At 39.1% G+C, this 13,691-nt stretch overlaps 1 protein-coding gene across 3 annotated transcripts in view; it reads left to right on the top strand.

The window, feature by feature from the left end:
* Positions 1-13,691, top strand: part of ASTE1 (asteroid homolog 1) — a 40,443-nt gene that overhangs the window by 3,884 nt on the left and 22,868 nt on the right. The window contains exons 2-3 of one of the 3 annotated variants that reach the window (XM_029589344.1): positions 5,068-5,227; positions 5,801-7,177. In XM_029589344.1, the coding sequence (XP_029445204.1) occupies positions 5,852-7,177 (1,326 nt within the window). In that variant the 5' untranslated portion in view covers positions 5,068-5,227; positions 5,801-5,851. Of the gene's footprint in view, positions 1-4,947; positions 5,228-5,800; positions 7,178-13,691 lie in introns of those variants that run through there. The other 2 variants (XM_029589342.1, XM_029589341.1) reach the window with 2 other exon arrangements.

A 13,691-nucleotide genomic window follows, 5' to 3' on the forward strand; every position in this document is an offset into this window, starting at 1 on the left:
AGCAAGACTGATACTTCACTTTCAGTGCATAGCCAGCATGGCTCTCTGCTTCAACGGCAGGGGGGAATGAAGAAAGGTGGATCTATATTCAGGCAACAATCAAGGAGGACTGAATTACATAGTCTGAATAAACAGATAAGCATGGGTTGCTTGCTTATTGCGGTGGTTAATACCCCTAACTAAATTAAGCTATTTCACTTAGATGCAGGTCCAACACTGCTCTCTACATTAATGGCGGGGGTGGAAGGGAAATAGAAAAAAAAAAAGGTTACTAAGAGCCAAGAGAAACAGATAAGTATGTGAGAGAAAAAAAAGTGTGAAAGCTTGCTGGGCAGACTGGATGGGCCGTTTGGTCTCCTTCTGCCGTCATTTCTATGTTTCTAAGTGATAGGCTCCTCCCCAGCAACCACACGGCCGCAGTGACAGTGGCAGCAGACATGAGAGAGGCACCAAGGCTGCTGGCAAAACAAAGAGAGAGGGCATGCGTTCATTGTGTGTACATGTATGAATGGGAGCTTGTGTGAGAGAAAGACTGCGTGCCTGCTTGCGTGCGTGCGTGCGTGAGTGCCTGCGTGCGTGTGTGTGTGTGTGTGTGTGAGAGACTGAGTGCCTGCGTGCGTGTGAGAGACTGAGTGCGTGCGTGTGAGAGACTGAGTGCGTGCGTGTGAGAGACTGAGTGCGTGTGAGAGACCGAGTGCGTGCGTGAGAGACTGAGTGCGTGCGTGTGTGTGTGAGAAAGACAGAGTTCTTAAAAACCTACTTGTTTCATAAAGCCTTTAACATTTCTTCTTCAAATTAAACATTAAAATTTTCCTTCATGATGTCTCCATGACCCTTGCCACTACACACATCATTTCCTAGCTCCTCCTCCCCCCCCCCCCCCCCCCTCCATTACCCTAGTTCACATTTAAGCGAGTTATGGCACTTTTGTTCGAAAGGGGCTCATAGTTTGTCTATTTTGTCTCTAGAAATTTGTTTATTGTTTTTATTCAGATTATGTATTTTTAAACTGTAAACTGTTTTGACTAAATTTTTATTTGTAAAGGCGGTATACAAACATTTTTAAATAAATAAACCTCATCATAATACTGAGTTACTCCTATGTATGTTTAACACTCTTATGGAAGGGTTTGATAAGGGTTTGCAGTATTTTCTAGTCTCGAATTATCTGCAGCTTTTGAAACATGAAATCATCACATTCTCCTGCATTGTTTGGAACCTTTAGGCGATTGCTCCACTATCCTTTGCTGGTTCTCTTTTCTCAGTGACCAGTCTTTTAGAGTGGTCTTAGGTAATTAATCTTCCTCTGTTAAGACTTTAATGATGGGTGTTCCCCCAGGCTCTCTACTTCTACTTTATTTAATATCTACCTTCTTCCATTATGTCATATTCTCTCACAGTTAGATATCTCTTTCAAACTCTATGCTGATTATCTGCAATTTTTCTTTCCTATCAAGTCCACTATGACTGCAGCATTTGTTAAACTGGAATATTATTTTTCAAAAATCAGTGACTGGCTATCTTGCAACAGCCTTGTGCTGAACCTTAAAAAACTGAGTCTGTTTCTCTCACACTCTAAAATTCAGGGTGCCCCTTCTAGTTGGGCCTTTAAAGATGTTAATATCCCAATTAAATTTGAAGCCCACGACTTAGGGATTCACTTAGATTTAGCTCTTTCTCTATGTTCCCAATCTCAGCTTCTTCTTCGAAACTGTTTTTTCAAACTTATTTATTTATTTATTTTTAGTTTTTCTATACCGAAGTTCCTGTACGAATACAGATCACACCAGTTTACATGATAACAACAAAATTCGCTTAGGAGCATTACATATAACATATGACATATAACAGAGAGCGATCACAACAGTCCTATAGCACCCAATTAAAGGGGGGAATGGCTGCCCAGCAGTGCAGAAATTAATATCAGCCAGGGACCCAAAATCTAAGCTAAGGACGTGCACGGCTTGCCTCCGTGCACGTCCTCACCTCCATGTCTCTGCTTACTCCTCGGAACCACAAAGCTAAGTGCTTTACTTGAAATGCTATGCAAAATTTGCAATGTCACTTACCTCATAATATGCCAATGGGCTTTAATGTTCACGTATGCAGAAGAAAATTCTTGAAAAATTCTGGACACTATATGACCAATGATTATACTGCGGTATACTTATGCTAATTAGCATGAAATATGTATGCCTTGTATGAGGTCTGCTATACATAAGATTATATCGTGTACTTACACTATTATTGAGCTTAGATTTTGGGTCCCTGGCTGATATTAATTTCTATATAACAGAGAGCAACATAACTAAGGAGGCATCCAAATATGAAAAGATTTTTAAACTTATGTTACGAACTATCAAGCCTATGTTATCTTCATCTGACTTCCGCCTTGTTGCACAGTCATTAATCCTTACTTCATTAGATTACTGTAATTTTCTTTATTTGGGTCTCCCTCAGTCCACGCTAACAGCTTTACAAGCTATTCAGAATTCAGCTGCTCGTCTGGGTGTGGGAAAGCCTCTTCATTCCTATATATCTCCAATTTTAGCTCATCTTCACTGGCTCCCCATATAATGGTGTATGTTTTAAGGTTCTTACACTAGTTTTCAAAGCAATGAATGATCTTGCTTCCAGTAGCTTACCCAGGCCTGTCAGTTATCTGCCTGCATACGTTTTACGTTCTGCATCAAAGGGCTTGCTTGTCATTCCTACTGTCAAATGTAAACACCTGGCTCAGTATCGTGAGCAGTTGTTTACAGTTGCTGGCTTTCAGTTGTGGAATGAGCTCCCTGCCTTTCTTAAGGCCATGACGAATTTATTATATTTCAAGAAACTTTTGAAAACCCATTTGTTTCAATTAGCGTTTCCGCCCTAGCTCCTGCAATAAGCAGGGATGTGACATTTCAGGTTAAATGAAAAGGCTTTTGTTTTATTTTTTGCTTTGTTGCTTTTATTTTGATTTTTCGTTTAACATTTTTTTATTATACGTCTGTTATATATGTTTACTGTAACCCACTGAGGGCTGTGGATCAGCGGGCTATAAGTTTAATAAATAAATAAGGGATAGTACTTCCTACCCTCCGTAGTTAAATAGCTTCTCTTTATACCCTTTTGGCACAACCCTTAAAACTCCGCTGACTAGCCTAGAATTTTTTATTTTAATACATGTATGCCATCCATAACATTAGTAAAATTACACTGCAGAAGACCCTAGCACGCATGTGTGCACATAAATACGCACACATTCCATCTTAAAGTCCTGGAACGCCCATGCCCTATCTCCAGACCACACCCACACCCCTTTTTTGCAACTTATTTGTGTGCATACCAGGAGATACATGCGTTCTTGGGTGCCTTTTAAAATCTACGCAGCGCGCACCAGCCATACTCTCTTATCACTTGGTTTTGGCATGCACCAAAGCTTTTAAAATTCACCCTTAACAGAGCAGGAATTCTCTGTAACACACTTCTGACTCATCTTGGAGAGCTGGACCCCTCCAAAAATCTTCTAGAACATGTTAGTGACCCTAGGTACAGTTACACAATAATTGTTTTTGTATTTTGGAGATGGTTAACTGTTATTGTTTACTTGTTTTCTGCCATTATCACAATAAAGAGATTTTTGAAAAAAACGGAGCTGCCATATATGTAGTGGTACACTCTTAATTACAAAAAAAAAAAAAAAAAAGCAAAGAATCCACAATTCACTCTTTAAATAATGAAAAAAAAACTTTAAAATAGTCATTTAATTAATAGTGCACTCGAAATCTGGCTGTAAATTAAAGACCTTCATATCTTGGGCTTATACATCCCTTTAGATCGTAAAGCAATAAAACAGTTGCCTGTCCCATAAGTGTTTAATCATCAGTCCCAAAACCATCAATATCTATTTTTTATCAGACTTTTTTATGCACTTAAAATTAGAAAAAAAAACCCAACAACTTATCTTATGTGGTTAATACTTGGAAGCTCACGCTGACCATCTGTTGTTTTGTTCCTTGCCCACCAAATTGCCCATCTGCGATCTTTGAGAATGAATCTCCCTATAAGTCAATTTTTGAGACTATGTAGACTGTGCTCTAATAAAAATGAATATAAACAGCATGTAAAGCAGATGCAGCGAAGATTCATTCAAAGGGGATAGCCACTAGTGACAGTAAAGAGAACATACAAGAGAGCCCTTTATGCAAATAGGGACTTGTGGTTACAATACTGGGTTCGGAGAGAGAACACTCATTTGAAATATGTCCAACATTATTCTGATAAGTCTTGGTGGATAGTGGCTATTATTAAAAAGCATTGGCAGGTTTTACAGGGCCATCAATATTTTCATGAGTTACCATGCTTTGCTTATACATGTGGCAGAAATATCAAGGAGTATGTTACTAGAGCTGTTCTTCCTAGTTCAGTGTTATTGGATACTTAAGCACAAGGAGATCGCAAATGTGAGTTTTGCACACATTGCGAACAGACTGTAGAGAGTAATGAATGGAATCCCCGAGGGCAGCAGTTTTCGATTAACCTCAAACATTCTATCGATTGTCGTTCTCAGTGGGTGATATACGTTCTTATTTACCGCTGCGACATCATTTATATTGGTTGTACTAAAAGAATGGTTAAAATTCGTTTGAGCATAAGAGCTGTTTGCATACTAAAAAAACATCTGCCCCTATAGTGCAACATTATCTTGACAATGCCCACACATTTAGCGAACTCAGATGGCTGATTATTGATCATATCCCAGCACATTCTAGAGGGGGTGATCAGGGGGCGAAATTGAATCGCCAAGAGCAATTTTGGATATACTGTTCAACTCTTGGTCTTAACATTGATATTAAGTGGTATAAATTGATTTAGTTCCTGTTTGTATCTTTAGTCAACATAGTATTAAAGTTTGTTGTGTTTGAGCTTTCAAGTGCATGTCTTTGATTGGGTTGCAATTACGTAAAAACTGCTGGACAGATGTAGACTTTGTCACTTGGATTTGGGAGAAGCCGCTGAACCAGGATTATGGACTATTACAAATGTTTCAAGACTCTAACAACCTGACCAACCCAATTACAGTATTCAACAGAAGCCCCTGAGGAAGGAAGTGTTACTTTTGAAAAGCGGACCATGGGGCTTTTCGGTGGACAAAGAACAAACAGCAGATGGTCAGCGTGATGAATTTGGGACCAATGATTAAACACTTACAGGCCAGGCAACTGTTTTGTTGATTTACAAGGTAAAGTGATGTATGAGCCCAAGATATGAAGGTCCTTAATAATTTACAGCCAGATTTCAAGTGCACTATTAATTAAGTGATTATTTGAAAGCTTTTTCGTTATTTAAAGAGTGAATGGTGGATTCTTTGATTTTTTTGTGTTATGTACTTTCCACTTTTCGGACAGTGTACTTAGTAACACTGTTGATTACATCAAATTGGTATTAGAAAGCTGAAAGCATGTTTTTATAATTTTATTCTAATGTAACATGAAAGGCCCACATGCAATCAAAGGGGGAGGGGGTGTTTTAAAGTGCACAGTTATTTTTTTCTTAAGTTGCCACACCATTCTAGACTTAAGATTTTATTCATTATTTTCTGATGCCTCATAAATGTGTCTGGATGTAGGAGACCTCTCTCTTTGTGTTAGATCTCCTACAACCAGAGGTCTCCTGCTTTTTGAGAATACTGAGACCTACTAAATATCTCAGCTTTGCAGAATCTTCCTGAAACATCAACTCTGTCAAGGAGAGAGACGTTTTTTGCTGCTGTTATATGGCAATTTGAACATAATTTTTATTTGTCTCTTCACAGGTACGCATTTTCAGCTTTATTTTAATAGTGGATTTCCCTTGACTCTTCAAGATGGGTATCCATGGGCTAATGAGCTATGTGGGATCAAATAATCAGTTCTTCGATGATTTGCAATTAACGAATACAAAACTAATTATTGATGGCAACAACCTCTATCACCGCCTTTATTTCGATTCTCATTTGGATCTCCAATATGGTGGAGATTATGATTCTTTTACCGATATTGTGTACAAGTTCTTTGAGACTTTAACTGTATGTAATATCTACCCCTACGTTGTGTTAGATGGTGGGTGTGATCTGTCTGCCAGGAAGCTTGAGACGCAGAAGCAGCGTGCCAGGGAAAAGATCCAGCAAGCCCAGTCCATCTCTAGGGGAGAGGGCGGAAATGTGTTGCCCCTGCTTATCAGAGAAGTCTTCAAGCAGATCCTTATCAAGCTGCAAGTGCCTTTTGTCCAGTGCTTTGCTGAAGCTGACCGAGATATCATGACATTAGCTAATCGCTGGAGATGTCCTGTGCTGACCTTGGACAGTGATTTTTGCATTTTTGACCTGAAAGCTGGTTATTGTCCTCTTACTTACTTTCAGTGGAAGAATATTTGCACTTGTAAAGAAACAAAGCAGTGCTACATCCCAGCCAGATGTTTCTCTGTAGATAAATTCTGCAGTCATTTTAGTCACATGAACAAGGCTTTGCTTCCTCTCTTTGCTGTGCTGAATGGCAATGATTATATTAATCTCCCAGCACTGGAAACATTCTTCAGCAAGGTGCGATTGCCTGTCGGGAGTTCTGGTCCCAGTGGCAGGAAGCTAATCCGCATTCAGGGCCTTTTAAACTGGTTGTCTGGTTTTGCTGATTCCACAGAGGCCATTGACTGTGTAATGAATTATCTGAAGAAGCACAAGAAAGATAATGAATTATCTGAAATAAGGGAACTCCTCCTTTCTTCCATGGAGGATTACAAGCAGTCGGATGTGAACCTTGAGGACTTTTTTCAGAATGGCGCTTATTTATCTCCTGATGCCATGGCACTGAATCTACCAAAATGGGTGCTGGAGTCTTTGGCAAAAGGCCAGCTGTCTCCATTCCTCAGTGATGCTCTTGTTCTAAGAAGAACATTTCTTCACGTTCAGGTGGAGAATATGCGGCGACATAGTGCCCACATGATCTCTCAGCCAATTCGTAAAGCTCTTTACAGACTGCTATTGACTTCCTCCCAAAATTTGGCAAGGGATTCCCAAACTAGTGAACAGTCTGACAAACAGTTGGTCAATGAATATGACAGGATAAATGCAACTCTTAAAAAGTCAAGTGTGGAAGCAGAAGTTGGATACGGGATTTCTTACCAAGATATGTTCCTTTTGGAAACATTAACAGAGGTAAATGTTCCTGAAAAAGATATGGTAAATATTGTGTGCCTCAAACTACCATTAGACAATAAGAACAACTGACTAGCATCAGTAATAATCATTTGATGATGAAAATGCAGAGGTAGGAAAATATTTAGAAAACTTAGGTGCCAGCCAACATTTCTAGGAGCCAGAAAAAAATATTTTTTCCTCTTTTTGGCGTGCTCTATTTTTTTTGCTCAGTTTTTGGAGGAGGTATAGTATGGTGTCATTTAAATGAAGGTTCTTTGGCTTTTATTATTTATTATGCATAACTGGGCCCCTTCTTCCTGCCTCTATCATGTCCTCTTACTCCTTCTCCCTTCCTCTGTTGTACCCAGGGTTTGAGATTGGGGACAAAAGGGTAGAGCAACTCTCTCTCTTATTGCGCCCTCTAATCACTCTAATTCCCCTTATCAGTCATCATAACATGCACCTACAACTTCACCCATCTTTTACACCATTGTTCACTTCTCTCCATCTCTTTCCTGTATCACTGTCTCCTTCCTCTCCATTTTATTCAGCCCTCCATATGCATCACCCTTAAGCATGTTCCTCTCATCTGTCCTATATTTCCCCATGCTCCTCTCTCTTCCCCATCTCACCTAAATACTTCTGGGTTCTGTCTTGGGTTGTATCTGCAATAACAGTGTCTAGAAGGCTGGCAGCTTAGAAAACTAACAAGAACATACAGCTCCTCTCGCTCTCAAGCACATACTGTTTAGAAAGAAAGTATGACGGAGAGGAGAAGCTCTAGAATTCATGCATTCTGAGCAGCCAATAGATGCTGATCCTGCAGATGTAACCTCAGGGAAGGATTGGGTCCTGGCAGGCTCAGGATTTCTCTTCAGCTATGGATCGGCGCCTTCTCTTGTGTGGCCCAATAGCATGGCCTCCACTGGGCCCTACTGAAGACATCTAGAGGTAAGTTATAACCATGTGAGACATTTTCACCCTTGTGTAAATGTTTGTTCTAACTCCTATGATGATACCTGGGGAAGAGTATAGTGCCCTGAACACTGGAAGAACTGATTTACAGTCCTTGCCTATTAGATTCCGCTGTGACTTGACCAATTGCAGATCTACCCTCTTGTGCCTGAGCTGAACACGAAATATGGACTGTCAGGTAATTGGTAAGACTAAACTAGAAAAAGTCTGTGACATTCCCCACACTCCAGGGCATTAGGGAAAATGAGAACTTGGTGTCTGATAGTTATATTTAGAACATTAAGATTTTTCAGAGATTAAAAGACTCTTCCAGGAAACTAACATTCCTTAGATGTGTCTAGAAATGAATGGGGAAAGCATATTGCAGCAAACAATCACTTTCACAATTTTCTATATCACAATTTAGGATTAAACCAGATTGCCAGCTATAGAGCCTCCACTTAGGAAGATTTTTACACTTGGCCAGATACATCAGCTGAAGAATTATGGAACATGAAAGTTGGGCTTTAGAACTCGAGAACTGAAGCGACCCATCCGAGTGGGAGAATGTAAGGCAGTATTTCAGTGTGAGCTTCTACTGGATCCCTCTCCTTTCTTGTTGGCAAGAAGAAAGAGGAAATAAAACAAGCAGAAAACAGTTCTAGCTCCTCCTTTAGTAGACATTAATGAGAATTTAGCTTTTATTTAAAAAAATGAAAAAAATAGATGCGCCAATTAAAAGGAGGCAGTGCATGAAATTCTCTCTCATGCATATTCATTGCATATATCCTGAAAACCTAGCCTGTTTGTGGCTCTTAAGGACTAGAGTTGGTTGGTAGTTGCTTTTGACCATTAGGATTTTTCCATATGGGGGACACACATGCAAGACTGTGTTGAGTCAAAACTGGATCTTAACTGTGGAAAAAAAAATATATAGTTGGCTAGGGGTAAATCTCAGGAAAACAGGATACCTCCATCAGTCCTCCCCATTTTATATGGCATTACTTCCTGACATGTGGCTTAACGAGTCTCTTTATAAAAAATTAGTCTGCACACCTCAAGGAAAGCTAATCTTTGTTCTTACACAATGTGGCCATGCAGAAACTGGATGTACTCTCATCACTTAGGAAAGTCCTTAAGATGTCTCAAATTCAAGTTTGATAAGACAGTACTGTGGCTTTTCCCCACTCCTCCTTGGCGGGCACAGTTTGTGGTCAATATGAAGAAGCTTGGGGAAATAGACTACTATAGATGGTATTGTTATCCACACCATCGTAGAGATGCTTTGAAAACGTTTTCCTATGAAGCCAGACTGGTTTGGTGGCAGTGCTGAAATAAAATAATTATAGCAATGAGACTGCACTGATCAGACTTGGAAAAACTATCCAAGGCTGCTGAAATGCTAGAATGTACGCTAAAGGTCAAAATGTATGTTAAGAGGCTTCACTGGGTTTTGTTTTTGCCATCTGGGCTCAATTTACAAGAAATCACATGACTTGCAAGAATTCAATCTTATTAGCATATATGAGAATTATAATGCCAACCAATTAGCAACATTTATTTTTTTATTTATTTAAAAGTTTTATATACTGAATTACTAGTTCATAACGGTTTACAGGTAAAACATTCATAAATAAAATGAGTGTTACAAGGAGGATAGACAGTCATAGAAACAGAAATAATACAATGGTAGACTTCTAACTTAGAAACTGAGTTGAATAAAGGGGTTGCAAGGGGGAGGATATTAGTCAAGAATTATTGTTATCTGAGTCATGGGGAACTGGGTGTTTCAGTCAAGTAGAAGGCATTTTTGAATAGCCAAGTTTTGAAGTTGCTTTTGAATTTCTTTTATCAGTTAGTGTTCAAAGTTCTTCTGGCATGGAATTCCATAGTTTTGGGCCAGCAATTGAGATCACTCTATCTCTAGTTAGCGTTAGATGAGAGCCTCTTAAGTTCGGAATTTCTAGGAGGTCTTTGTTCTGTGATCTGAGAGATTGGAAGATGTGAGGTTTAAATGTTATTCCTAGTAGATCGATTTTGTTCAGGTTAATATTGTTATGTATTATAGCTAGAACTTTATAATATATTCTTGACTGAACAGGAAGCCAATATAGAGCCATCAGAACTGGGATGATGTGGTCAAATATTCTTGCACCAGATAATAGTCTAGCTGCAGCATTTAGCAGAAGTTGCAGGAGTCTTACGTGACTAGTCGGAAGACCAAGAAGTAATGAATTACAGTAGTCAAGGTTTGAGAAAATGAGAGATTGTGAAACTGTTCTGAAATCTGTTGTGCATAGTAGAGGTTTTAACCAACTCAATATCTGCAGCTTATGGAAACCAGATCTAATTAGTTTGCTTATGTGGGCTTTCATGGTAAAACTTTCATTGATTTGGACCCCTAGATCTCTCACTTGAGATGCAGGGGGTTACTTGGCAACATTCGAGCTCTATCCCTGGAGGTATAGTTTTTTGTGGGTTGCAGCTTTACCAAATTATTTCAGTATTTTGGGGCTTCATTGAGAGTTTCCATTGAGCTAGTTTTCTTTTCTTTTAATCATATATTTGTAAATTTGAGATGTTGTTTATTCAAACGATTTAGTTAGAGGGATATAGAATTGTAGATCAGGGAGGAGGACCGAGGGAGAGACTCTCGTAAGAGAGGATTTGGCCCAGGGACTGTGTCTAAGGCTCTGACCTGCCTGCAGCGGCGGACCTGAAACATCGAGACTCGCCTGCTGCGCCGGCCCCCGGTGACGTCATCAACCGGGGACGACCCCCCAAGGTATAAATTCGGGGAAGGGGCGGCTCCAGCTTCGGAGGAGGACCGAGGGAGAGACTCTCGTAAGAGAGGATTTGGCCCAGGGACTGTGTCTAAGGCTCTGACCTGCCTGCAACGCCGGAGCTGAAACATCGAGACTCGCCTGCTGCGCCGGCCCCCGGTGACGTCATCAACCGGGGACGACCCCCCAAGGTATAAATTCAGGGAAGGAGCGGCACGCAGCCGCCGGCGCGCTGCCGAAGCCGCGCGCCAAAGGGGCGCGCCCCTTCTGGAGATATTTATATGGGTAGAAAAAGAAAGGTAAAAGTTTGTACTTCTACTCCGCTGGTACCAGTTAGAGGCCCAATGGACTCTCTTGTAACAAGGAGGGCTAGTCAGTCCGCTCGGGAGGTAATAGCAGAGATATCTTTTTCCTCAGGAACCTCAGACAGTCCTAGGCCACAACAGCAACCTCAATCCTTATTAGGACCCACTAACCCTGTAGCCCAAACCTCGTTACCCCAGACAGTAAATGTGTTAAATCTTGATACTTTACAATCTACTAGTATAGGGGGAAATGAGTTAATAGGGCAAGGGGTGAGTTCTGGATCTAAAGAGATGGTAATTGAACCTTTGGACCCACAAAATATCACTCTTGTTGATATTTGGCAGGTATTAACTAACTTACAAAAAGTTGTGTCAAGTTCAACCATTCAGAATAGTAAGACAACTGTTGAGATTAAAAATATGCTGGAGATACATAATAATCGACTAAATTATTTAGAAGAACAGAGTAAAATAATTTCAACACAAGTAAAGGTTGTACAAGATGTAAATAACTCTTCTATAAAAGATGGGATAATAATTCACAGACAGATAGAAAACCTGGAGAATCAAAATCGAGTTAGAAATTTGAGATTCTTAAATTTTCCTATAACCAGGTTACTATCCCCTGTAGAATTATTGAAAAAATATTTAGTTGAGATTCTTTCAATATCGACAGTTGATGAAAGTGCGATATCCAAGATCTATTATATTCCTAGATCCAGATTAGAGATCCAAGAGGGGGTGGAAGTTATGGATCTAGTCCAACAATCTTCGAATTTGACTTCTTTTCTTGAATCTTCTATAGACGATATCCCTCAGAGAGCGACTATGTTAGTCACCTTCTGTAGGGAAAGGGATAAAAATTTGATTTTACAAAAGTATTTTCCAAATAAAGATTTCCAGTTTTGTGGACAGAAGATCCAAATATTTCCTGATGTGTCAAGGGTTACACAAATGAGGAGGAAACAATTTTTAATATTAAAACTGAGAGTATTGGCTTTGGGAGCTACATTCTTTTTGAAATTTCCCTCAAAATGCTCGGTTGTTTTCCAAAAAAATAAGTTCATTTTTCAAGACCCCTCCCACTTGGAAGCTTTTTTGGGTGATAAAGAACAGGCTTGAGGTTTAAGGCTGTAAAATGTTATATTCTCCCGTTTGCTGTATATGTATTACAGTTTTTTCCATATTTGAATATTATTTAGATGATATCCTCCCATAATGGGGACTGTTGATTCTTGAGAATTAAGTTGTAAAAAGTATGATGTTATATGGTCATTTTTGTTTTCCTAACTCAATAATCATTTCTTGATTTTGCAAAATGTAAAAATTTTGTTAACTTCAATAAAATATAAATAATAAAAAAAGAATTGTAGATCAGCAGCATATAGGAAGATGTTTAAACCCAGGTCAGTTACTAATTTGCATATGGGCAGCATGTGGATATTAAATGTTGCTGATAGTGCTGATCCTTGAGGAACGCCAGTTTTGCTTTGGAAGGTGACGGACAAGAAATTGTCAAGTTTTACTTGGAATGATCTATCTGCAAGAAATGAGGTAAACCATTTTAGCACATTTCCATCTATCCCAATGTTTAACTGTTGGCATAGCAGGTTATGGTCAACAGTGTCGAAGGCAGCTGTTAGATCAATTAGGACTAGGCAGTATGATTTGTTTGAGTCAAAACCTCATAAAATGGGATCAGTTAAGGATTGAAGAAGAGTTTTTGTTGAGTGGTTTTTCCAGAATCCAAATTGGTTAGGATAAAGTGTCTTATTATCTTTAAGATTGGGTAAGGACTGCATTTTCAAGTATTTTCGCAATGAAGGTTAAGTTGAAGATCGGACAGTAGTTATTCCAATCATCAGATCTTCCATATTTATTTTTCAAAATTGGTTTTATAACTGCCTGTTTTAGACTTTTGGGCATATAACCTTCCTCAAAGGCAAGGTTGACTAGCATTGTGATTGTGGGGTTATTGTCTGGCATACTTGTTTTAGTAGTGTGGCTAGTATCTGGGCAAGGGGATGTGTAGCAGGTTTTAGTTTGGCTATAATTTTGCTTATCTCCAGTTTCAATACTCTGTCAAATGATGACAATTTATCTTGTACAGATAGATCTGTTGCAATTAGAGGGTAGGAATAAGTGATTTGTTGATTCAGCGTCTTGATTTTTTCTGTTTGTGCTGTTGCATAATCATTACATGAGGTTTTTGTAAAATAGATGTTCGTTGTATGATGTGAGGAAGGGTCTTTAATTAGACTCTTAACTATCTCAAATTTGAGTCGAAATTTGAGTAAAAAATGATTCCATATATCTGTTTTGCATAATATTCTTTTTTTGATTTTTTCGTTAGTGTTCTCTAATGGGATAGTTGAGATTTGTATCTTCTAAGTGATTCATCAGTGGGGTTAGTAAGCAAGTTTTGATTTTTTGGAGATTGTTGTGCGATGTAGAAATTTATCAACCTTGTTAAGGTTTTTGTTTTTATTG

Source organism: Rhinatrema bivittatum, chromosome 2 (assembly GCF_901001135.1).
Source record: "Rhinatrema bivittatum chromosome 2, aRhiBiv1.1, whole genome shotgun sequence".
Classification (NCBI taxonomy): Eukaryota; Metazoa; Chordata; class Amphibia; order Gymnophiona; family Rhinatrematidae; genus Rhinatrema; species Rhinatrema bivittatum.